This window comes from Nannobrachium achirus (genome assembly GCF_963921795.1).
Source record: "Nannobrachium achirus genome assembly, chromosome: 18".
Lineage (NCBI taxonomy): Eukaryota > Metazoa > Chordata > Actinopteri > Myctophiformes > Myctophidae > Nannobrachium > Nannobrachium achirus.
Genome location: NC_137825.1, coordinates 46,921,923 through 46,949,677, shown reverse-complemented (window position 1 = coordinate 46,949,677; position 27,755 = coordinate 46,921,923). Strand labels below are relative to the sequence as shown.

The window sequence follows — 27,755 nt, the reverse complement described above, 5'->3', positions numbered from 1 at the left end:
GGATGGTGTGGGTGTGGTTGTAGCAGTAGATGGTGTGGGTGTAGCAGCAGATGGTGTGGGTGTAGCAGCAGATGGTGTGGGTGTAGCAGTAGATGGTGTTGTGGTTGTAGCTGCTACAGGTGGAGAACATAAAGATGACACATTTAATTCCTCAAACCACATCATCACTGATGGAATGTGAAATATGGTGCAGTAGTAAACAGGTGTAGTTTCACCCACCATTTGAGACACTGATGATGACACAGCGAAGCTCTGACTGGTATATGGCCGCACTGAGAAAACAAATAGGTTTATGCAGGAGTTTTGTTTTATCTTAATGGTTTTCATGTGACGACTGTAAGCTATTAAAATGAAATAGATTTTTCCCACCAAAATGCGGCAAAAAGTAAAACAAACTAAATGGTGAACTACACTATACAGTGCTTAATACATTGGTTAATGATACTAAACTATTGCTTTGAATAATAGTTTTTCCTAGTGGTGTTGGATTAATGTTTTTTGGGCTTAGTTATTATCCAGCCAATTAAACTTTATCTACGGCCATTCAGAGTTTGTAGCTACTATCAGCTGTAGCCTGTAACTAGAAAGCAGTGATCTGTGGAGCGCATATCACCACCAGGCTGGGGGGTGTCGCTCTCCATTCCGACATGTCGCCACTCCGAAATTGACTTCTTATTGTCGGAGTGGCAACACTTCCATAGAGGTTAAGTTTAGGGTAAGGGTTAGAGATAGGGTTAGTGTCGGAATGGAGACATGTCGGAAAGGAGACATGTCGGAGTGGCGGGGTGTAACCCAGGCTGGGTTGCCTAACCAGGGCTGTGTAAGTCAGTATTTCCCAATCTGGGGTCTGGGCCCCACTATATGGTACTGAAGATATCATAACTTGCATTTTAGGGTCATTGTATTCAAACTCATTCAAAAACAATGTAACGATCAGGATAATCCTGCAGCTCCTTGATGAGCAGGTGAAACTCTTTGCTGTTTAGTGACCACAGAATGGAGAGAGATGTCAGGAAAGCACAAAGAGAGAAACACACACCTAGCTTGGTGAGGTGTTGACCACGCATTGTGAATAATGGTTCAAAAGAAAGGCCGCACAGCTCTTCAGCCGTGATGCATATACTTAAATTTAAACCAACATTTTGACTGTAGCAGTCTGTAGCAGTCAGCAGGTTGTGCATAATGACATAATGAAACAATACAATACATTTTAAAAGGTTAAACAGACAGACAGACAGACAGACAGACAGACAGACAGACAGACAGACAGACAGACAGACAGACACATAATTTAAATGGATGCTGACCTGTTGGTCTGAGCAACAAAGCAGACAGGGTGATGTTCTCCATCCTCTGACTGTGATGGCGTCCATCTCAGGATGAACTGTCCCTGTGCTGATCCAGTCAGGATCATGTTGTGGGGTCCACTGAACAACAGCTCAGAGACCCTACAACACCACCAGAGAAGAGAACATGGTTCAAATGTTTTAATTTACATTTTCAGACCTTCAGAAGGGACACCAAAGGACAACAAAACACTATTTTCCCAACGAGTCTGTGGCCTTAAGCTAGATGCAGAATAGACCAAAATCTAATCTTTGCTTCTGGGGGTCCCTGGAACAAAATATTTCACGGGGTCCATCCGTGAACAAAAACACTTTCTCAAACTTTTCATATCAAGGACCCCCAGAATGATATTTATTGGGCCACGGACCCCCATCGCAAAATATTTTGTTCCAGGGACCCCCAGAAGCAAAGATTTGATTTTTGTCCATTCTGCATCTAGCTTAAGGCCACAGACCTGTTTGGAAACGCACGGTCGTGTGAATGAGGTCGACTTTGTTTTAGGTTGACCTTTGCTGCTACCATGCCTACATCATCGGATCGTGTGGATACCACCCGCCGTATCTGGACGGCGGTGGGCAACGGTGGATTCGGACCCGGCCATTTAACTCCGGTAGAGCCGCCATAACAACGCCACGGCACCGAGGTACTGTACAGTTTAACGCTGGGGAGCGTCTGTCTTTTGAAGAGGACGCATGAGCTAAAAGGAGGCTGCACTCTTTTTCATGTTTACCAAACTTCCACGCAGGTGGGTTTTAATGGTCGGTAACGGAAAAAATAGCTTGTTAAGTTACTGTTCTCATTGGTTAGCGGAGTAACGGAACAGATTTATTTTTCAAGTCAGTAAAACGAAAGTAACCTAACGAGTTACTTCAAAATGTAACGATACCCAACACTGCTGATGGCATAGCAGATCTACAACATACACACCCGATCTGCTATTTTCGGAGTGTGACACCAACACGCAACCAAGTAAGAAGCAACGTGTCTTAGTTCTACTGGTTCTCTTCTCCACTAGTCCCTCTTTTAACTTTTTTGTCTAGTTTTTATTTGTTGAGGAATTTGTCAATATACATTATTTAGTCATAATTTTAGCCATCATAGCTTAGCTTTATTTTGTTTTTGTCAGTGAAAAAAGGCAGTCGACGAACATGTTTAACTATAGAAATCAACAATAATCTCAACCCTGATGCTATTGCCTCAGTGGAATTGAAAACACTGCTGTGTAGTTCTAGTCTGAATGCTCCAGTTTACTGTACTGGAGGGCCTCAGTCTTGTTGTCTTTTACTCACGTGGAGTTTGTTGCCTCTGTGTTGATGGTGATTTCCAGTGTGTGACCAACAAGGGTGTAGAGCTGTGCTCTGTTAGCCGGGGTGGGAGGCAGGAACCTGGGTAGATACTGTCCCTCTGTACAGCTGGGTACTGCTCCATCCACTGAACACAAAGGGGGAATATAAACATTTGAATGGCTTTATGTCTTAATATGTTAGATTTATCATCTATTTAATTTATTAGCACATTAACTGGTTGAGTTGCCAGGATTTCTTTTGATTGTTTGTTTGATTGATTGATTGATTGATTGATTGATTGATTTAAGTCTTTATTAGACGTTTGCATAGGAAAAGCTACAGTTTCACGACTGTACAGTTCACTGGAACAAGGTCAATTAAAAGGAGATCCTAGTAAGCTTTTCGGCCTATTTACACAGGAAAACCTTTATGTACAGTGTCTGTATCTAATATAACATTGAATGACAGACGGATAAAACACAGTACTATGCAGTAGATATCGTCACTGAGGGTTTTGCTGTGTACCTTTGACAACAAACTGTGGATGTACATAGCAGAGAGAACTGATGGTGTACTGATGGTGTACTGATCCTCCAGTGTCTGTGATGTTGATATTCTGGTTGGGATAGTCACCCATCCACAACCGAACAACATAGAGACCCTCATTACTGCTGTTGGTGGCAGAAAATGACAAAGTACAATCCTGAAAGAAGAGAGAAAGAACACAGGACAGGAAGAGTTAAAAAAAAGCCTAGACAAAAAACAGTAGAGACTAATTATAACAGTAATCATGAGTATAGTACAAAATAAATGTTTGCATGATGTGATCTATGTTCTTATTTACAAAATAAAAGCATTCAACTCACGGTTGATATCTTGAGAAAAGAAGGAAGAGCACCATAAAGCCCGCATTTAACCTGGTCTCCATCTGGGTCAAATGCTAACAGGTTGAAGTTTCTCACACAGTTAGAAGGAACTCTGAGAGACAGAAGGAAACACAGAAAGAGAGAGACAGAATGAGATTATGTAATTCGTTTATTTTCCCCTTTGTTTTACTAGAAGTATATAGTACAATGTATTATAAATACACCCCCACCGCCCCCCGGGGAGTGGCCCGTTTTCCACAAAATGCTGCGCCTGATTGCTGGGACGTCACCACTTTGCCAAGGACAACTGCGACACTACACTTTCCAAATTGGCCTCATGGTGGTGCTATAACAGGCCAATTCACATTTTGGCGAGTGTGTGGGAGTGGCCCGTTTACCACAAAATGCAGCGCCTGGCTCAATGTAGCCTGAAAGCACGTTACGTGTTCGAAGTTCCGTTCTCAAGAACCTTTACTGCTTTTCATGTTATCTTGAATAGTGGATTATCTCTACACATACGTACATACAATTGTATGCATAATCTATCAATCAGGGCATAAAGAAAAATATGAATTACTGATCGACTTTATTAGCTCAAATCATTTTTGTTTGAGATATTACAGATATTTACACATCTGCTCTGCACAATTATTATTGTCTCCACCAGCCGAAGGCTGAGGGAGAGTATGTTTTCCCCTCCGTCCGTGTGTCCGTCCGTGCGTGCGTCCGTGCGTCCGTCCGTCCGTCCGTCCGTGCGTCCTCGCAGTTTGTGAGCGCCAAATCTCAGTCACCGTTGGCCCGGTCGCTGCCAAAGTGAGCACACACATTCCCTGGATGCCAATCTAGAACCTCTGCCCTAAATTTTTCAAATGGGCCTTTTCTAGCGCCAACTAGTGGCCAATGTTTGCTAAACACATTTCTGTGCACTACTCTTACAGATTTTGTCCAAAAATCCTACAAATCGGTAGGCAATATCTCGACAGTCATGTGATCGACACGGATCTGTCCGATTTTGCATATTCCATCCTGATTGGCTAAGATTGGCTTCCAAAGTTTGTGGGATTGAGCCGTTTTGAACAAAATGCCTCAAATCACAAACGCAAAGTGCAATTATCATGAAATCGCGCACACACGTTCCCACTAGGCCGAGGAAGAAATGCCACTTAATTTTTTTTTAATCAGCCTCATGGTGGCGCTATAACAGCCCGATTTGTGGTTTTACCTATAACTCCACCGATCAGTTTCAAACTTTGTAAGCGCACTCCCTAGAGGCTAAGGATAAACCTTTGCCCTGCATTTTTCACATCAGCCTTTTATAGCGCCACCTTTGGCCTGACTTATGTAAAACACATTTTTGGATATTACTCCTTGAGATTTTATCCAAAAATCATGCAAATCGGTACACAGTATCTCTATAGTCATGTGATCAAGTCCAATCCGTCTGATATTTCACATTCCATCCTGATTGGCTAATATTAGCTTCCAAAGTTTGCAGGATTGCTCCGTTTTTGAACAAAATGCCTCAAATCATCAACGCAGCTTGCGATTACCGTGACATTTGCCACACATATTCCCACTAGGTCAAGGAACAAATGCTACCTTTTTAACATTGTCCTGTTATAGCGCCACCAGCAGGTAGACTTTAGAAAAACACATTTTTGGAACACAATGCTTGAAATCATGCATGCAGCGTCCGACTGCCATGAAAGATCTAAGGTGAAGAACATATGCCACCCTTTTTACATTGGCCTATTATACAGTAGCACCACCAGGACGCACGGCCTGGTGGAGACCTGTGCTCGGAAGAGCACTGCTTCTAGTTATTAATTTTTTCCCCCAAAATTAGCATGTGTGCGTTGTGTGTGTGCATGCACCCCTACTCTGTTTGCATGCCTGAGTCAAGCCTACAGTAAGTAGTCTGGCCAAGAACAGAAAGATTTAGTGACTTATAGAATGATGATGATGATGATGATGATGATGTTAGTGATGAGTATAAGAACAAAAGAGAAGTGTATTGTGTTACCGTAGTGAAGGTATGATAGTGGTCTGAGGAGACCTGTTGGCTTTCCCCGTGTCAGATCTGGTCCTGAGGTTCACCAATGTATAAGACAGCCAGTTCACAATGTTGTTTCTGTTACTTATCCAGTTACCACCTTTTAACCTGTCGGAGATGATTTATTATTATTATTATTATTAAAGTGGTTTGGTATTTCTGGCATAAATGTTCTCACATTGTGTCAGATGAAGCAATTGAGAAACAAAAATAGAAGATTGTAAATGAAAAATACATAGGGTGCGATAGTTAATCAAACTATATTGATTCAGAAAAAAATGTATATTGTTATTTAATTAAAGTAATCAATTAACTATCTCTATTTTGGGCATGTGATTATATTGTTTTTGTTGTGTCATAGTGAATCCCTCTTCACTCACTGCATCCAGAAGAAATCGTTGATGGGAACCAGTCGAGTCATGATTCCTTCTTGTTGACACCACTCTGTGTTGTTCAGCACCGTGTTTACCTCCAGTAGGGTCTCATTGCCACAGTCCCCGATCCCAGGATAACACTCCCATGTGTCTGAATCATTGCATGATGTGAAGGCTGTCTTATAGCGCAGAACCACCTGTAATTATGAGATAATGTTATAAAAGTTATACATTACATTACTTTGATCCTATCTCTGTTTCGTAATTTTGCTCAAACTAAAACCTAAAATTGGCATCTTCTCTATGACTTTATTAGTTTTATCAATATAGTTATATTTTTTGAAAAGTAAAATTGTTAAAAAAATGTTTTGTTTTCATTATTTGGTTAGGATTAACTATAACTAGAATTTTAACTCTCCCAACGCTTTGAACGTTCACGTTCGCCCGATTTCGCAAGACCTCTCCGCCAATACGGCGCTCGTTCGGTTCGTTCGTCTGATGACTGTAAGCTGATGAGGGGTCGCACGGCCGTCTACTGTAAACCCATTTTCCGCGGTGATGGTGTAAAAAATCCATTATGCGTTAGATCAACGGAGAACAATTCACTTCCTTGTTGATTTCCTCTGGCTGTAAGGCTCTGTGGCCAGTGACTGGTCTTCTTCTTCTTCAACACATAACAGGCAAATTCACATTCATTCTTGCATAACGCCGCCCTCTGCTGCCTGGCAGACCAAAGTGCACTATTGCACAACCAAAAAAAATAAAAATAAAAAAATAAATGTCTGTCTGTCTATCTACTATAACGTCGCAAAGGTAAGCCGCTTTTTGATGGCACCAGACCCAATAAATAAATAAATAATCTGGCAGTAGGAGAGTTAAGTGTGCCTGCAGCTCGCTAAGTGCGTGCAACCTTGTGTAGCGGTTGGTGTTAGCATTAGCGTTAGATTTTTTTTAACATTAGCATTTTTTGCTTTAACATTATCGTTTTTAGCATTAACCATTTTAGAATTTTTATTAACATTAGCTTTAGCATTTTTAGCATTTTAATTAGCATTTTAGCATTAGCATTTTTGCATTATTTAATAGCATTTGTTAACATTAGCATTTGTTAACATTAGCAATAGCATTACCATTATTAACATTAGCTTTTTTAGCTTTAGCATTTGTTATTATATATTTTTTTTAGTATTAGCATTTTTACCATTAGCATTTTTAGCTTTAACATTAGCGGGAGCAGCGGTTAACCAGTGGGGCCGTGGGACCACCCACCAAGTTTGAGACCAGTAACGTGTTGGGAAGTACAGATATGGCCAAATAGAGCTTCGGCCAATCAGAGGAGGGAGCGGGACTAAGTTAAACCAATTAAGGTTAAGGACTCTAATCAAGTCATATGACACCACCCACACGTCTGTACGACAAATGGTTCACGATATATAGAGGAACTTCCTGTTTGGCGAAGGGCGCTTCCTGTTTGGCGAAGGAAGCACCAATAAAGGTTGAGGACTCTTAATCAAGTCATATGACACCACCCAAGCGTCTGTACGACAAACGGTTCATGAGATATAGAGGCACTTCCTGTTTGGCGAAGGGCACTTCCTGTTTGGCGAAGGAAGTACCAATAAAGGTTAAGGACTCTTAATCAAGGCATATGACATCACCCACGCGTCTGTACGACAAACGGTTCATGAGATATAGAGGCACTTCCTGTTTGGCGAAGGGCACTTCCTGTTTGGCGAAGGAAGCACCAATTAAGGTTAAAGACTCTTAATCAAGTCATATGACACCACCCACGCGTCTGTACGACAAACGGTTCATGAGATATAGAGGCACTTCCTGTTTGGCAAAGGGCACTTCCTGTTTGGCGAAGGAAGCACCAATTAAGGTTAAGGACTCTTAATCAAGTCATATGACACCACCCACGTGTCTGTACGACAAATGGTTGATAAGATATAGAGGCACTTCCTGTTTGGCGAAGGGCACTTCCTGTTACAGACGGGGCGGGGCTTAATCAATTACAGCTCGTCCCTATTGGCCGGAAAAAGTCCAAAGTCGTGTGAGCGTTTTAAAGTTGAAATCACGTTGCTAGGCAAAAGTATGCCAGAGTTACGTGGTGCCAAAGTATCTGTTTTGTTCTGCTTTCCCCCATTCAAAGTCAATTGGGTTTTTGGGCGTTGTTTTTTGCGAATTACGTCGCCATGGTAACGCGGATCGGAAAGAAAAGTAATAGCACCCCATTCCCGGCCGACCCGCACGTTTTGATGTATATATTGCGGGGGTGGCGTAAATCATGCGGCAGTTATTACGTGCCGAAATTTGCATGAAAATTTAAGTGTGCCTGCAGCTCGCTAAGTGTGTGCAAACCAAAGTTTCTTTTTTTTTTTTTTTCTTTCTTTCAAAGTCAATGGGGTTTTTGGGCATCGTTCTTTTGCGAATTACGTCGCCATGGTAGCGCGGATCGGCAAGAAAAGTAATAGCACACCATTCCCGGCCGAGCCGCACATTTTGATGTATAGCCTATATTGCGGGGGTAAATCGTGCGGCAGTTATTACGTGCCGAAATTTGTGGGATCATTATTGTGAACTAACTAAGTATGGCGGATTACAATAAGTGTTTTGCCATTGCATGGCAGGCACACTTAATAATCTTGTCCGGTTCCTACCGTCATAGTTCCATTTGCGTACGTGTCCTTTGGCTCATAGGTCAGGACAGTTCCATAAAAGTTGTTCGGTTCTGTTGAGACACTGACAATGACACAGCGAAGCTCCGACTGATATGTGGCCGCGCTGAAAAAACAAATATGTTTAATAAGCAGGACTTTTGTTTTACCTTAATGTTAATTGTGGGATCACGTCTGTGGTTGCAGCAGTGGAGATAAAGCTATATATATATATATATATATATATATATATATATATATATATATATATATATTCTTCTTTTTCATCACAATCATAGATTGAGATTGAGATAATAGATTTAAAAAAAGTGATTGACTTTCTGGTACTCTCTTAATACAATGCTCTAATATAATACACTCAAAAGTGTTTATGGACAGACAGACAGACAGACAGACAGACAGACAGACAGACAGACAGACAGACAGACAGACAGATTTAAATGGATGCTGACCTGTTGGTCTGAGCAACAAAGCAGACAGGGTGATGTTCTCCATACTCTGACTGTGATGGCGTCCATCTCAGGATGAACTGTCCCTGTGCTGATCCAGTCAGGATCATGTTGTGGGGTCCACTGAACAACAGCTCAGAGACCCTATAACACCAACAGAAAACATGTTTCAAATGTTTTAATTTAGATTTTTAGACCTTCAGAAGGGACACCACAGGATAACAAAACACCAACTAAATGACTTTCATTCTGTATGACAAATGTGCAGAAATCCTTTACACATGGACAAGGACAACACAAATGGCATCTGATACATTAACATCACAGGGCAAAAAACACACTTTAAAGTTCAGGAAGTTTACGTTACGGCAGGCTGGTTGCTGCACAAATTGCTACAGCAACCGATCCAGAGTTAGGGTGATGGTTAATGAATAAATTAATTCCTTGCACGTTGTCAGTGGAATACTGCTGACATGCCCGCATCAGGAACAACATACTGTACACACCCACAGAGACAGATTTGAGTCACAGTACTGATGGCCAGTGTTGGGTGTAACAACGTTATAACTAACGACGTAACTTACGTAGCGAGTCGCTACGTAGCGACGTTAGGTTTGGTGGCAAGGGAGGAACAAACAAGTTACTCATGGCACTATAGAGGGATCGTTACCAGTTACATTTCCCAAACAATAACGGCGTTAATTAAGTATTTAAGACCTATAATTCCCTGTTCTTTCTGTTGCCACAAAGGTGGTCCGCCCCCTGATGCAACGTAATTCTCCCATCACTTCATTCACAAAACCTATACTCCCTTTCACAAGTTACTCCAGTCAGCCAATCGCATTCCTTTCATCTCCGCAGCTCTGCAATGCGCGTCATCTTGAAACCAGGAAATCACTCACTGTTCTGGACTTCTGGTGCTCCGTGTCCCACACGAAACAACGACAGAAGCTGCTGCGTCCGCTTGTAATAGACGTGTTGATCGTTCCTCACAAACGAGGAAATATTAGTGGCGTCCGTGCCTTTAGTTGACCGTGTGTAAAAGTCCGCGTCGGCAGGGTATTAAAGTGGAGCTACATGCCTACGAATACAGGAAAGTTCAACCTAAAACAAACATTTATTGGGTCACGGACCCCCATCGCAAAATATTTTGTTCCAGGGACCCCCAGAAGCAAAGATTTGATTTTGGTCTGTTCTGAATCTAGCTTAAGGCCACAGACCTCGTGCGAATGAGGTCGACTTTGTTTTAGGTCGACCTTTCCTGCTACCATGCCTACATCATCGGATCGTGTGGATACCACCCGCCGTATCTGGACGGCGGTGGGCAACGGTGGATTCGGACGCGGCCATTTAACTCCGGTAGAGCCCCCATAACAACGCCACGGCACCGAGTTACTGTACAGTTTAACGCTGGGGAGCGTCTGTCTTTTGAAGAGGACGCATGAGCTAAAAGGAGGCTGCACTCCTTTTTTTTCTTTTTCATGTTTACCAAACTTCCACGCAGGTGGGTTTTAATGGTCGGTAACGGAAAAAATAGCTTGTTTTTGTTGTTGTTTTTGTCTAGTTTTTATTTGTTGAGGAATTTGTCAATATAAATTATTTAGTTATAATTTTAGTCATCATAGCTTAGCTTTATTTTGTTTTTGTCAGTGAAAAAAGGTAGTCGGCGAACATTTTTCACTATATAAATGAACAATAATCTCAACCCTGATGCTATTTCCTCAGTGGAATTGAAAACACTGCTGTGTAGTTCTAGGCTGAATGCTCTGTAGTTTACTGTACTGGAGGGCCTCAGTCTTGTTGTCTTTTACTCACGTGGAGTTTGTTGCCTCTGTGTTGATGGTGATTTCCAGTGTGTAACCAACACAGGTGTAGAGCTGTGCTCTGTTAGCCGGGGTGGGAGGCAGGAACCTGGGTAGATACTGTCCCTCTGTACAGCTGGGTACTGCTCCATCCACTGAACACAAAGGGGGAATATAAACATTTGAATGGCTTTATGTCTTAATATGTTAGATTTATCATCTATTTAATTTATTAGCACATTAACTGGTTGAGTTGCCAGGATTTTTTTTGATTGATTGATTGATTGATTGATTGATTGATTGATTGATTGATTGATTGTTTGAAGACTTTATTAGACGTTTGCATAGGAAAAGCTACAGTTTCATGACTGTACAGTTCACTGGGACAAGGTCAATTAAAAGGAGATCCTATAAGCTTTTCGGCCTATTTACACAGGAAACCTTTATGTACAGTATCTGTATCTAATATAACATTGAATGACAGACAGATAAAACACAGTACTATGCAGTAGATATCGTCACTGAGGGTTTTGCTGTGTACCTTTGACAACAAACTGTGGATGTACATAGCAGAGAGAACTGATGGTGGACTGATGGTGTACTGATCCTCCAGCGTCTGTGATGTTGATATTCTGGTTGGGATAGTCACCCATCCACAACCGAACAACATAGAGACCCTCATTACTGCTGTTGGTGGCAGAAAATGACAAAGTACAATCCTGAAAGAAGAGAGAAAGAACACAGGACAGGAAGAGTTCAAAAAAGTTTAGACAAAAAAACAGTAAAGACTAATTATAACAGCAATCATGATTATAGTACAAAATAAATGTTTGCATGATGTTATCTATGTTATTATTTACAAAATAAAAGCATTCAACTCACGGTTGATATCTTGAGAAAAGAAGGAAGAGCACCATAAAGCCCGCATTTAACCTGGTCTCCATCTGGGTCAAATGCTAACATGTTGAAGTTTCTCACACAGTTAGAAGGAACTCTGAGAGACAAAGAGAGACAGAAGGAAACACAGAAAGAGAGAGACAGAATGAGATTATGTAATTAGTTTATTTTCCACTTGTTTTTACTAGAAGTATATAGTACAATGTATTATAAATACACCCCCACCGCCCCCCGGGGAGTGGCCCGTTTTCCACAAAATGCTGCGCCTGATTGCTGGGACGTCACCACTTTGCCAAGGACAACTGCGACACTACACTTTCCAAATTGGCCTCATGGTGGTGCTATAACAGGCCAATTCACGTGTGTGGGAGTGGCCCGTTTACCACAAAATGCATCGCCTGGCTCAATGTAGCCTGACAGCACGTTACGTGTTCAAAGTTCCGTTCTCAAGAACCTTTACTGCTTTTCATGTTATCTTGAATAGTGGATATATTATCTCTACACATACGTACATACAATTGTATGCATAATCTATACATCAGGGCATAAAGAAAAATATGAATTACTGATCAACTTTATTAGCTCAAATAATTTTAGTTTGAGATATTAGATATATTTACACAATTATTATTATTATTACTAATATTATTATTATTATTTCCCCCCAAAATTGGCATGTGTGCGTTGTGTGTGTGCATGCACCCCTACTCTGTTTGCATGCCTGAGTCAAGCCTACAGTAGGTAGTCTGGCCAAGAACAGAAATATTTGGTAACTTATAGAATGATGATGATGATGATGATGTTAGTGATGAGTATAAGAACAAAAGAGAAGTGTATTGTGTTACCGTAGTGAAGGTATGATGGTGGTCTGAGGAGACCTGTTGGCTTTCCCAGTGTCAGATCTGGTCCTGAGGTTCACCAATGTATAAGACAGCCAGTTCACAATGTTGTTTCTGTTACTTATCCAGTTACCACCTCTTAACCTGTCGGAGATGTTATTATTATTATTATTATTGTTCCTCATTATTAAAGTGGTTTGGTATTTCTGGCATAAATGTTCTCACATTGTGTCAGATGAAGCAATTGAGAAACAAAAATAGAAGATTGTAAATGAAAAATACATAGGGTGCGAGAGTTAATCAAACTATATTGATTCAGGAAAAAAAAGGATTTAATTAAAGTAATCAATTAACTATCTCTATTTTGGGCATGTGATTATAGGCGGCGGGGGGGGGGGGGGGGGGGGGTAGGGGTTGGGGGGATTACAAATAAAAAAACAAATGTGTGTAAAACCTGAAAATATTATTTAAAGTCTCATTGTTTTTGTTGTGTCACAGCGAATCCTTCACTCACTGCATCCAGAAGTAATCGTTGATGGGAACCAGTCGAGTCATGATTCCTTCTTGTTGACACCACTCTGTGTTTTTCTGCACCGTATTCACCTCCAGTAGGGTCTCATTGCCACAGTCCCCGATCCCAGGATAACACTCCCATGTGTCTGAATCATTGCAAGATGTGAAGGCTGTCTTATAGCGCAGAACCACCTGTAATTATGAGGTAATGTTATAAAAGTGAATAATTACGAACGTCAGGTCTACTATCAAAACCTCCACCGCCTGTCTGTCTGTCCGTCCGTCAGTCAGTGTCTGTCACGTCACATCACACTTTTGCCCTGCTCATATCTCCGCCATCATTGCCCCTATCCATGTGCCGCCATCATTGCCCCTATCCATGTGATATTTTCCACACACACTTCTTGCCTGCCAAACCACAACCTCTACCCCTCTTTTCTCAAATGCCCCTCTTCTAGTGCCACCATGAGGCCGGTTCTTGCAAAACACATTTATGGACACAGCTCCTACAATTCTTGCCCTAAAATCACGCAAATCGGTACACAGTATGTCTACACACATGTCATCAACATGGATCTGTCCCATTTAGTGCCACCTTCAGGCCGATTTTTTACAACACATTTTTGGACACTGCTCCTACAGATGTTGCCCTAAAATCACAAAAATCGGTACACAGTATGTCTACACACATGTCATCGATGATCTCCTCTTTTCTCACATTCCCCTCTTCTAGCGCCACCTTGAGGCCAGTTCTTGAAAAACATATTTATGGACACAGCTCCTACAATTTGCACCTATACATACTAACATATCTCCTACGACATAAACACAACCATGTCACTGCTAAACCCCACATTCTCTGTGCCAACCAACGCAATACATTTGCCACACACAACCCCCTACACTCAGGAAGCAATGCCACTTACAGCCCTCTTTGTGTATACATGTGACCTCACCTGACGGTCGCTTATCTCCCGATTAGGGAGTCTTAATGGTAATTAACTTGTCTGGTTCCTACCGTCATAGTTCCATTTGCGTACGTGTCCTTTGGCTCATAGGTCAGGACAGTTCCATAAAAGTTGTTCGGATCTTTTGAGACACTGACAATGACACAGCGAAGCTCCGACTGATATGTGGCCGTGCTGAGAAAACAAATATGTTTAATAAGCAGGACTTTTGTTTTACCTTAATGTTAATTCTGGGATCATGTCTGTGGTTGCAGCAGTGGAGATAAAGCAATATGAATACATGAATACATAAATCATAGATTGGAATTGAGATCATAGATAAACAAAAGTGATCCACTTTCTGGTACTCTTTGAAACAATGCTCTAAAACAAAACACTAAAAAGTGGTTATATGGACAGACAGACAGACACACAGACAGACAGACAGACACACACACAGACCAGGGACGTGCTGGGCCCCTGATTCAGCCCGGGAAAAGGAATTGGAAGTTTATTAGAAGTTATTAGAAGTTTGCATAGGAAAAGGTACAGTTTAATGACGGTACAGTTCACTGGTACAAGGTCTACTAAAAAGAGATCCTAGAAAAGACTAAGCTTATTTCCACAGGAAACCATTTAAGTATCTCATATAACATTGAATGACAGATGAATAGAACACAGTACTATGCAGTAGATATGTTCGGTAAAAGAGAAGAACAAAAAAAAACAGTAAGTCTATACAAACAGTAAGTATATACAAAGAAGGGGCAGGGGAGGTCTTTGGCAGGACCAGTGTTCACATGATAGACAAGCCAGTGGGCCCAATGTGATTGCTCTGTGGGTTGCTGCTACTCAGCGCTATTAGTACAGGGGCTAATACAAATGTTGGTACCACCCAATGGCCGTAACATTTTTGGATTTTCTTCTTCGTACATGTCTCTAGTTTATATTTTGGTATGATAACCCTTTCTGAGAAGTAGCTTAATTGATGTTATCACCCGCTAGAGTCGGTGTCCCATTAACTTTAATATACAAGGAAAAAAAGCTAAGTAAAAAAGCTGACAGTTCAGGGTGAATAGGGTTAGTACTGTTCTGATCATTTACTTTGTTGCATCATTTAAATTCAAAAATGTCTTAAGAAACTCATCTTAGCTTGCTCATTATTATGTTGCAGATGTGTGGTACTGTACATGGTACTGTACATGATTGCATCAGATGAGAACAAGACAGCTAGAAGTAATATTTGATAATAACCTTAATTCCCTGAAAATAGCAAAACGTGTGTTTAATCGTTTGTTGGAGAAACCTATGGTCAGACAATGAAACAACTAAAGTCAATGGGACCGCATTGTTCAGAAGGATCTATTTGCTACAAAAGCAAAGGAGGGCTAGCCTGGTTCAGACCCTGAATCGCTAGCCACCCTGTTGCTCTCACTGAAGAGGTTTTCCTCGCTTGGAAATCCGTATGGCGAATCAGCGTTGTGAATCAGCGTCTTGTGATCAGCGTGGGTGGGGTTTTCCCAGAACTCATGTGCGATTCACCGCCGCCGGACCGGACCGCACACATCGTTGCGGTAAAATGCGGTACAATGCGATCGTATCGATCTCGCTATGAAACATCAGTAGCAGACATTATACTAATATTCGTTGTGCTCCTATTCCTGCTGTTTCTTTGGTTAGCAAGTAGCACTAGCAAGCAACAGGCTAGCCACTAGCCAGCCACACATAACAACACTACGTCATCTGCTTTGCTACTGTTGTGTTGGTCAGACAGTGAACCAAACACAGAAGACTGCCTCTTTGGCAACGCCCATCCCAGAAACAGCTCTGGGGGGGAAGCACTTTCAGACTGAATAAGTGAAACAAAATGTCAATTCAGGCTGAGTGTCAGGCTAAAGGAGGGCAGCACTGCACAAGTAAACCCTTCAGAGAAAGTGTTTGAAAGTGTCCAAAAATAACAATATGCTGTGGTAACACTCCAAAATCATAATCAGTGGAAACCACTGACCACAGCCTAGGGTCCACAATCACCATCAGACCTCCAGCTTATAAATCTGCTCACCTCTGAATAAAGTTAGGAGACATTGCATGAAAGTAGTTGTGACACTGCATTCCTTTAAATCCTGCCATGCCCTTTATCATTATCCAATCAATGGTACAGTACATGACCTTTCTATTTCCATTGTTCCACATATCTTGCATCACAACTCTGCAAGGTCTAAGACTTTCTCATCATGATAGAAGATTTCTCATCAAGATATCACCCACATGGAAATAAACCACAACTGTCCAACACTATTTTTTGGTATGGTACCGGTAGCTTCTACCATAGCAAAAAATTGTTTTGGATTGATAAGGTAGAACTGGTAGAACTTGATCTCCTCCTCACCTCAACTAACCTCTGACAAGCCAGCAATCTCTACAATAAGCATATGACACACAGCCACTCACCTCTGCACCTAAATGGCTCTTTGGCTCAAGTAATGTGTGATGGAAGTACTAAATGTACTGATAAGACCCAAATATTGAAATCCCAAATACGGAATAGACTTTCACCATGCCATGTTTAATGCCTGTCTTAACCTACTGGAAGTCTTATTTCTTCAGAATATGTAACCTGGCATGCTCCATTTTGGGCATGTCATTGAAGGCCAAGTAAATAAATAAATAAATAATGAGAAACATTTCTGAAAATGTGCAGACATACTATCATTGCAAAATGTGTGTGCTACACATTTTACATTTTATTGGCATAGACAATAAGGAGTTTATTAAGTATTTATGGTCAAAGAAAAAAAAGTGTTGATTGATTTGTGTTGGTTGAAATATTTTATACATTCTCGGTAGTTTTGCTATATTTAGTTTTTATAGCCGCATTTGGGCATTGCTTCTGAGATATTTCCTCTCATTTGAATCATCCGCCGCTGCCTTTTTTTTTCTTTCTTTTTTTTTCCCTTTTCTTTACATATCTACTGCATAGTACTGTGTTCTATTTGTCTGTCATTCAATGTTATATGAGATACTTAAATGGTTTCCTGTTGAAATAAGCTTAGTCTTTTCATGGATCTCCTTTTAGTAGACCTTGTACCAGTGAACTGTACCGTCATGAATCTGTACATTTTCCTATGCAAACTTCTAATAAAGCCTTCAATCAATCAATCAATCAAAACCTTGTACATGGTACATGACGATGTAGGCCTACATTTAGTTTTTAACCACATTTTCTAGGTTTATATTCTAATTAAAAAAATGCTCAAAACTAAATAAAATGCCATATAATCCATATGAGTGTGGTGTTGCCAGGCAATACCACCAGGAAAAGTAGTGTTGCTATGGCAATACTGGCAACATAGGCGGTGGCAGCCATGAGAGAGAGATCTCTCTCTATAGTGCTGCTGCTAAGTCAAAGATTGGCCATTTCAGATCATAAGAGATTACATGAGTTGTATTTACTTTGTGGGCCACCCAGCCCTCAAAATGGATCGAAGGCGGTTACCGTAATTACCAGCGACCAATGTTTTTTTTCTTTTTTTTTCATTTTTCTTTTTAATTGCCGGCCTGGACCGGCCGGGAATGGACCGGCCGTTCGGTAGTTGTCCCGCCAATGGCCAGCACGTCCCTGACACAGACACAGACACAGACACAGACAGACAGACAGACAGACAGACAGACAGACAGACAGACAGACATATCATTTAAATGGATGCTGACCTGTTGGTCTGAGCAACAAAGCATACAGGGTGATGTTCTCCATCCTCTGACTGTGATGGCGTCCATCTCAGGAGGAACTGTCCCTGTGCTGATCCAGTCAGGATCATGTTGTGGGGTCCACTGAACAACAGCTCAGAGACCCTACAACACCACCAGAGAAGAGAACATGGTTCAAAAGTCTAGGTTTAACCAACATTACTTCATTTCAGAAAACACTTTAGACATATACCAAAGGACAACGTGTTAGTACCTTGGTCACTTACTCCTACAGGCCTAATGAGTTTTACTCCCAAAGGACAACGTGTTAGTACCTTGGTCACTTACTCCTACAGGCCTAATGAAAATTGTGAAAAAATTGCCAGTTGGTGGACAGTACTATTAATATAGGAATAGATTCGTTCATTTCTAGGAAGGGACTCTTGCAACATTTACAAGCTCTTTTAACATATCTGTTATGAACATTTCTAAACATTTCAGAAAAAAAGAGAGATTAAAATATTCTAAATACTAGAAGCAGTGCTCTTCCGAGCACAGGTCTCCACCAGGCCACACAAATCGGCCTGTTATAGCGCCACCATGAGGCTGATTTGAAAATTGTGGGGCAGAGGTTCTGATTTGGTATCCAGGGAGTGTGTGTGCTCAGTTTGGCAGCGATCGGGCCAACGGCGCCGGAGATTAGCTGGTAACAACCAGGCCACACAAATCGGCCTGTTATAGCGCCACCATGAGGCTGATTTGAAAAATGTGGGGCAGAGGTTCTAGATTGCCATCCAGGGAGTGTGTGTGCTCACTTTGGCAGCGTCCGGGCCAACGACGACTGAGATTAGGTGCTCACAAACTGCGAGGACGCACGCACGGACGGACGGACGGACGGACGGACGGACGGACACACGGACGGACGGAGGGGAAAACATACTCTCCCTCAGCCTTCGGCTGGTGGAGACAATAATACAGCAATACATTTTCTGTAAATCATATATCTATACATTTGCTTGTGTATACTGTATAAACCACTGGTTACGGCAGACTGGTTGGTGCACAAATTGGTACAGCAACCGATCCATGGTCAGGTTGATTTATAAAGAGAGTTTCAGAGATCCTGGGCTTCAAAGGGGGAACAAAAATAAATCCCCCCCCCCTTTTTGCAGATGGGTTCCCAGATTGGGGTTAGAGTGACAGTTAATGGCGGGGTTTCCCAAAGCGATTTTGAGCGCTCGTAAGCTCAGGCATGGTCGTAGAGACCAAAAATGTTTCAAGAACGCCTTCATAGCCTGCGCTGGCACCTGTCAATCAAGAGCAACGAGGGCTTTCAGGAAACTGGTCGAGAGTGTACAATGGAACCAAATGGCTGTGACGACGGTTGAAAGCACACCTTACGAATGGCTCCAGGAAACCCATCGTAAGGAGGATTTTAGAAGTAAACACCTTTCCTGCAAGTTTCCCACGGGTGCTGCAGACCTGTCTTAAGCCCTTTGCACACAGGACAGTTGCGTTTTTTTCGTTTGCGGCATGAATAAAACACATTGGATTTGGTGTGCAAGGCTGTGCGGAATCGGCGCTGCGGATCCAAAAAGGAGTCATAAAAGGAGTGATGAGTTTTTTACCGCATGCGACAAGACGCACAAATCGAACTGGGTTCGATCGAGAAAAAAACGCACGGCGGCAGCCACTCGTCGCACGGCTAATTCGGAGCCGGTGTGCATGAGGTCATAGAGAATCATTGTTTTCTTTTCAAAAAAATATATTGTCCGTTTTATCCGTGCGGTTAAACGCGCCTGTGTGCAAAGGGCTTTACGATGGCTTTTTTAAGGGTGCGCCTGGGGGCGCCCGTAAGCACCCTTCGTAGAAAAATTAGCACTATATAACTAAGTATAACTATGAAAGTATATTTAAAAAAAGCTATCTAAGTCTAGTGGATGGCAGAGTAGGCTATTCTACACACCTGCTATACAAAATAAACAAGTGAACTATATATTTATATTTGTATAAGAAATAAATAAAAAATACAAAGATGAACTATGTGTTTTATGTTATGCGTGTCGCTTGCTTTGTTATAGGCTACTGAGAAATAGCGCACCACAACACAACACAACACACACTTACTTAAAAAATAACACGCTTATATTTGTTAAGTGGGTCCGTGGACCAGTGGGGTTCCCATTTCCCCAGCTAAAAGACATGCAGTGATGTGTGGAAGCGGTGATAGAACTCGGAACATCCACTTGCCAGTCCAACACACAACCCCTCATGCTAACACGATCGACGCGCTGGAGAACCAGTCCACTCATCATCATCCTACACTCTCAAAATGGGAGTTGCATTTTGGAACCATTAACATGCAAACTTCCAAACTAAAATATAACAGCCCTGCCTCTTTAGCCCCTCGTGCCAACACAACACTGAGCTAAAGAGGCAGGGCTGTTATATTTTAGTTTGGAAGTTAGGAACCAAATGGTTCCAAAATGCAACTCACATTTTGAGAGTGTAGGATGATGATCGTCTGGCTTCAGCCCACTCTCTGAGCGGACTGGTTCTCCAGCGCTGAGTCTGAAATCAGGCTAGGATGATGAGGGTCCATTGGTTCATATATATATAACTAATTGTAGCCCTATAGTTATTACAGCCAAGAAGGGGCGGACAACAGCCATAGTAGCTAAACACAGGCTTATTAGCATGACAAGTTGTGAGTTGGAATAATGACTGAGAGCCTCGGGTTCGACTCCCGCTTCACACAGAGAGTCCCCGAGTCTCATTTTGAGAACCAATACTCTAGTCTACAATACTGTCATAGTAGGCCTAGCCTATAAAATAAAATAAAAAATATTTAAGACGGCAGTTAAGTCACTTTGTGCAGTCAGTTATAGGCCTACCAACAGGCAACAGCGCTTAACCTTAAAGCATGTAATTTCTAATTAAAACAAGGGGTTTGTACAGTCAGTTTAGCTGCTACCAACAGTGCTAAAAGTTTGTTAATTTTCAGCGTTGTATGTTTTATTGATGGGCCGAGTACAATTACACAAACCAACAGCTGAAATTCATTTGGGAGCGCAGCTGCTGACGTCCTATCAATCGAACCCCAGAGCCATTCAAGGAGAGTTTCAGGGAGAGTTGCATCATCTCCTTTCACATGGAGCCAGAGTTTGCAGAACTACAAGGCTCTGGCCAGCCTAAGGGCATGCGTAGGCTGTTTTGAGAGTGGCGCTTACGAGCGCGTTTGAGAAACACCGTCATCGCAAGGACCGCAGCCTTGCGAAGGGCTTCGTACGACCTGCGCTTTGGGAAATGCGGCCATTGACTTAATGAATTCCCACATCCTGGGAAGGAAAGCTGTTCCTGTTTAACTGCATTATAGGATACAGTAGAAAGAGATCAGAAAGAGCTCATTAGTCAAGCTTGCATGGTGTCAGTGGAACACAGAGACACATTTGAGTGGAAATTATATAAATTGCTCATTGATGTGTAATTGTAGGCTGAATGCTTCAGTTTACTGCTCTCAAACTAGAGGGCCTCAGTCTTGTTGTCTTTTACTCACGTGGAGTTTGTTGCCTCTGTGTTGATGGTGATTTCCAGTGTGTGACCAACAGGCGTGTAGAGCTGTGCTCTGTTAGCCGGGGTGGGAGGCAGGAACCTGGGTAGATACTGTCCCTCTGTACAGCTGGGTACTGCTCCATCCACTGAACACAAAGGGGAAATATAAACATTTTGATGCCTTTAAGTTTTATTTTGTTTATTTATCATTTAATTGCATGATCTATTTCAAGGGTCTTCACGATTTCAGGCCAAGGTCCCCTTAGTTGAGAGAGAGATGAAGCAGGGAGCCCCACAACCATTTCAGAGATTCCATAGTTTTATTGTTTGACAGCACAATCATCAGTGTATTTTGGATTCATATCAATTGGATTCATGTAACTCACAACAACAAGCTGTTGTTGTACAAGCTCACAACGTCTCGAAGCGCAAGGCGTTGTGATCTTGTAGATCGTCTATGTTTGGCTAAAGTTCTCAGAATGTGGACACTAGGGTACAAATGGTTGATATGAAAAAGAAGAAAAAAAGTTCAAATCGCTCAACTATTTGGAGGACCCCCTGTAGTAACTCTGAGGACCCCCTAGAGGTCCTGGACCCCCTGTTTAAGATCCTTGATCTATTTACTTTATTAGCACATTTACTGGTTGAGTAGTTGCATGAACCCCTATGGAAATAAACCTGCAAGGGTACATTTTTAGAATAACTAAGGGTTTTGCTGAGTACCTCTGATAACAAACTGTAGAGGTATAATGCTGATCCAGTCGCTGGTAGTTCTATCGTACTGAGATCCTCCAGTGTCTGTGAGGGTGATATTCTGGTTGGGATAGTCATTCATTTCCAACTGGACAACATAGAGACCCTCATTACTGCTGTTGGTGGCAGAAAATGACAAAGTACAATCCTGAAAGAAGAGAGAAGGAACACAGGACAGGAAGAGTACAAAAACAGAGGAGAAAAAATGTGAAACAATGGCTCACATTTCTAAGAAGACGTGATTATAGAAAAAGAAATACAGACTAATGATAGCAGTAATCATGATTATAGTTGTAAAATAAATGTAATGTTAATACAAATTTGTGTTAGCACCAGAATTAAATGAACATAAAATAATGTGTATTAGCATCAGTATGATGTGATCTATGTTCTTATTTACAAAATAAAAGCATTCAACTCACGGGTGATATGGTGAGAACAGAAGGAAATTGAGAACCATTGCATTTAACCTGGTCTCCATCTGGGTCAAATGCTAACAGGTTGAAGTTTCTCACACAGTTAGAAGGAACTCTGAGAGACAAAAAGAGATGGATGGACACATAAAGAAAATGAGAGACAGAATGAGATTCTATAATTAGCAGAAAGTAAGTACTAGTAGTAAGAAGTAAGTACTAGTAGTATTCAGGAGGGGGGGGGGTTCTTGTCATGTCTGTGTCTATCATTCCCTTCTGGTACACACAACACCACTGACCACTTTCTTGACATGCTGAGAAAGACTTGAGGCCAAAACGCTATTAATTAAAAAGTGTCATTTTGTATTTTTATTTTGGCCCCACCATGAATTTCAAATTTTTCATTTTTTTCTTGTTTTTTGGTCTTCCCAGTGTCTCTTACAGCCCCCAAAAAACATTCATTAACTCTAAGTCTTGCCTTTCATTTCAGTGATTTTCTGAATGGGCGGGTCTGAGCGGTACTCTTTTGAAATCAAGCCTTTGTGTATGTCATCAGCCCTTCTTTATGTCACAAAGGGGCTCATTTCTTATTGGGCCCCCTAGAGAAGGGGGCGGTACTTTTTGGGAGGATAAAGGTAAAGTCAAGTGTGATACTAAAATTGGTACTAAAAAACTCTACGTGGCTCTCATCGTGGTACCATGCTAAAATTGGAACGATACAGAGAAAATTAGTATGGTGCCATGCTAAAATTGGAACAAGATAGAGAAGATTAGCATGGTGCCATGGTATCTTATCTGTGTCATTTCAATTTAGCCCAAATACAGCGCCCCATTGCCAATACTGCATCTGAAATGGCTTGGAATTAGAGACAGACAGAACATGAAATGTAATTATCCGAGTGGTTGTTTAGGCTAAAACCTGTATAAAAAACGTGTGGACCAATATTTATATAAAATATATATTTTATGTTGGAGCCCCTTTAACTGGCAGTCTTGACTGTGGGGGCGAGATGGTCCAGTTGAGGTTGTGTTTCAAAAATGTTTTGCTCAAATTTAACTGCTGGTGGCGCTCTAACATGCCAATGTGAAAAGGGTGGCATTTGTTCCTTGACCTATAGTGGGAATTTGTGTGCAAAATGTCACGGAAATCGCAAGCAGCGATCATGATCAAAACGTTCAAAACGGACCAAACCCCTTCATGGCCTCAGGGGAGTGTGCATACACATACAGTTTTACACTGCATTGGTGGAGTTATAGAAAAGAAAAAGAAAAGAAAAAAACACGAATCGGCCTGTTATAGCGCCACCATGAGGCTGATTTGAAAAACAAAATCCCAGAAATCGCACTCTGTGTGATTTGAGGCATTTTGAGTACTGTCCAAACAAGTCTTTTGCACAAACCCACCTCCTGGTGGCACCGTAACAGGCCCATGTGAGAAATTGGGGGCAGAGGTTCTGCTCTGGCACCCAGGCAGTGTGCGTGTACGGTTTCGCTGCCATCGTGCCAATAGTGCCGGAGATTAGCTGTCCACAGAAGGAAGGACATGCGAAAGGGGGGCGAAAACATAGTCTCGGCCATGACTTTCGGCTGGGCGGAGATAATAACTAATCATATTTAGGGTATTTTATTGTGTTAACTCTTTTACTGCTTTGGACGTTCCCGTTCGCCCCAATTTTGACGGCGGCGCGTTGCCAATACAGCTCGTTCTTTTTACCTCGTCTGATGACTGTAAGCTGATGGGGTGTCGTGCCGCCGTGTACAGTACAAACATCTCCCGTAATGCTGCTCTCAAAAATCCACCGCACGTTAGCAATAATGGAGTCCCAAATCACTTCCTTGCTGTTTTCTCTGGATCTGTTCTAGAAAATGCATTTCTATGCTCTGAATGTATGGCAGGCGAAGCGGCTCAATTCACATGAATTCTTGCATAAGGCTGCCCTCTGCCGCCAGTTTGACCAAAGTACACATTTGAGCATCCATTTTAATGTTACCGTAGTGAAGGTATGATGGTGGTCTGAGGAGACCTGTTGGCTTTCCCAGTGTCTGATCTGGTCCTGGGGTCCACTGTCGTTACGACATACCAGTTCACGATGTTGTTTGTGTTATTTGTCCAACTACCACCTCGTAACGTAAAACTGTGGGAGATGAGATTAATATTGTTATTATTATAAAAAGGTTGACAGACAACAGTATAAGTAATTATGAATAGGCCTAACACATTTTCCTCACACTGTCTCAGATGAAGCAGTAAAGTAAATGTAAATTTAAAACACGTAGGGGTGCAACAGTTAATTAAACGAATTAAATAAATAATGTAATAAACTATCCCTAATTTGGGCGTGTAGGCTTTTTTTTTATTTAATTATAAAAATTTGCATATCTACAAGCTCACAATCAGTCGCATCACAATGCCTCATGAGCTTGTAGATCTACTATTTTCACATTTTGCACGATACACAAACATACCTCTGCCCCTATATGGTGAACCACTTCCGGTTAGTGATGTGCCAATGCCATTTTTCTCAATTCAATACGATACACGCACGCATGCATGCACGCACGCACGCACGCACGCACGCACGCACGCACGCACGCACACACATAGCAGCACGTCTGACTGGCACCTTTTTATGGCAAAGTGGACAGATCGCTACCTCCACGTTACTGGCCTGGACTCTCCTTTATCATTGCCGTTGGGATTAAAATCGCTCGTACCGTGGCTTTGGAAACAAACTTTCATCCTCCATTACACAAACTAGTTATCCTAGCCTATGCTAGCACATCCGACCAAGACAACCTGACGACGACACAAGGAAAACATTAACTACAGTGTGGCCATTGCATGCTGCTGCGTGTGCGCGCGGCTGTGTGTGACAGGGATGTGCAGATAATGTTAGAGAGGCAGGGGCTGACATTTCTAAAAGAGGGCAATTATTTCAACATAAGATGCTGCAAGTTCAGGAGCTGCGTTCAGGTATGGCATGGAAAGAGGGCGTTTGCATTTCTTTCACCACAGTAAAAAACTGCATTCATGGTCTGGAGAGGGAACTTTTTACAGATGGATAAAGAGTCAGGGGCTCAAGCCCCCTTTGATGTCGATGTGTGCACGTGCCACTGTGTACAGAAAGTACTACTTTCAGTACATGTACTACAATAAATTAATTTGATTGGGTAATTTAACATAATTTGACATCATCAAAAGATAGTATAATTTGATAGCCTTAATTAGCTGTTTTCGGCGTGACACGCCCACTTTAAGTAAGATTTTGAGTATTTGTACTTTACTTCAGCATTTCCCATTTTCAATCATTTTACCTTTAAAATTGTATTGTATTTTGTTGTACATATAGAGAATCTCTCATCACTCACAACACAGAGAAGTAATCGTTGCTGGGAACCAGTCGAGTCATGATTCCTTCTCGTTGACACCACTCGGGTGTGTTGTTCTGCTTCTGCCAATGCACCGTGTTCCCCTCCCGTAGGGTCTCATTGCCACAGTCCCCAGCATCACAACCCGATGTGTATGCATCTATGCAATATGTGAAGGCTGTCTTATAGCGCAGAACCACCTGTAATTATGAGATCAAAGTTATACATTACATGATGCTGTCTCAGTCTATTTACAGTAATAGTCCAGTCATTTTAGGCCAAAATTAGGCTAAACCTCAAACAAATTGCAATAGTATCAAACTCAACTGATTTTGTATCCTCAATATGTCCTTAGTGAGGGAAAAAAAGTCCCAAGGAATCCCACCAGGGCAAAGTTTTGAAAACGACCTACCTACCTTCACTTACTATACACTACAATATAAAGGAAAAAATGACTGGAAAAAAATCTGCTTTAAGTGGGATGTGAGGGGTCAAACTAGGGATTTTTAATTATTCTGAATCCATTGCAATCATTTGTTTTGCAGGAAAAACATTCCTTGGGCAAGAAATGGCCACTCAAAACGATGGTTTAGTGATGAGTCATCAATTTTCACAGTCTTTTGGGGTCCGTTTTTAGCCCAATGAATGTTTTTCATTGTGGCACAGGGCTTTAACATGGCTTAAAACTGGAACAGTTAAATGGATTTTTTTTAATGATTTTAGTTTTAGATCATTTTTTCAACACATATTACAGTTTCAGTTGGTTTGTTCTTAAAGCAGCACTATCTAAAATTACATTATATACAAAAGAAGTGCTGCTTTAATAAAGCCTCCCTTATATACAAAAGAAGTGCTGCTTTAATAAAGCCTCCCTTTTATTTAAGTCACATAAAGTCCATTCTAGTTTTCTTTATCTTATTAGTTTAATTAAAAAAAAGTTTAATATAATAATCTTGACCTGTACCTACCGTCACAGTTCCATTTGCGTACGTGTCCTTTGGGTAATGGGTTACGACAGCTCCAAAAAAGTTGGTATGTTCGGCTCCTGCATGCTGGGCTCCACAGAGCAACAGCAACACCACTGCTACTGAAGAGACACTCATGGTTTAATGAGGGAATGTCAACCCCTTGTAGGTCTTATACACACACGTACGCACGAACGTACGCACGCACGCGCGCACACACACACACACACACACACACACACACACACACACACACACACACACACACACACACACACACACACACACACACACACACACACACACACACACACACACACACACAACATTGAATTTGGCAGTGGGACAAGATATTTATCTGGTATGAGGAAATAAATTGTTTACCTGGAAAGGAAAGGCACTGAAGACTTTCCTAATGTGTATGTCTGTAATTAATCTGTCAAACTGAGCCTGTCTATGCAGATTATTAAATAAGATTATATTTAAGTGTAACCAGGGCACTTAGGCCCGGAAACAGGAAGCCAGACAACGCCACTCTGGGGATTTCACCCAAAGAATACCGTATAGATAGACCTATATATTGAATACCAAAATCACAGGTTTTATGAAGAAAGATGAGCGGAGACGTGCATTTCCAGTTCAAAGTAAATACTTATTAGTGGCCAAGGCCACGAAGTGGCAAAGGGCCACTTATTGATATTGGACTTCATCACTATTATTATTCCGCCACTTTTTCTCTAGCGGCTAGACCGTGCAGTCGCTTTTTACGAAACTCTGCAGTTTGGCAGAGGACTATGCCAAACGGCTAAAACGCGAAGCTCGCAACAATCGGCCAAAGGGTGGCGCTGTAGGAAGCCTTTGAAAAATGCCAACTTTGAACAGTTAAGCTCATGCTCTGTTTCAGGTACAGCCATGAAACCAGTATACACTTATGCGTCTCCTCATGCCGAACAACTTTTACACTC

General features: G+C 41.7%; 1 protein-coding gene across 1 annotated transcript; it reads right to left on the bottom strand.

Annotated features, from left to right (window-relative positions):
- Positions 1–211: 211 nt before the first annotated feature.
- LOC308303146 (uncharacterized protein) lies at positions 212–26,928 on the bottom strand (the record flags this gene model as incomplete). Its single annotated transcript, XM_080747469.1, has 19 exons — positions 212–272; positions 1,308–1,448; positions 5,523–5,660; positions 5,933–6,123; positions 8,587–8,710; positions 9,057–9,197; positions 10,869–11,010; positions 11,397–11,574; positions 11,738–11,849; positions 12,598–12,735; positions 13,106–13,296; positions 14,123–14,246; positions 17,763–17,903; positions 21,295–21,436; positions 22,014–22,191; positions 22,466–22,574; positions 24,448–24,591; positions 25,826–26,025; positions 26,794–26,928. The coding sequence occupies 19 exons, from the start codon at positions 26,926–26,928 to the stop codon at positions 212–214; spliced, it is 2,730 nt and encodes a 909-aa protein (XP_080603595.1).
- Positions 26,929–27,755: the final 827 nt, after the last annotated feature.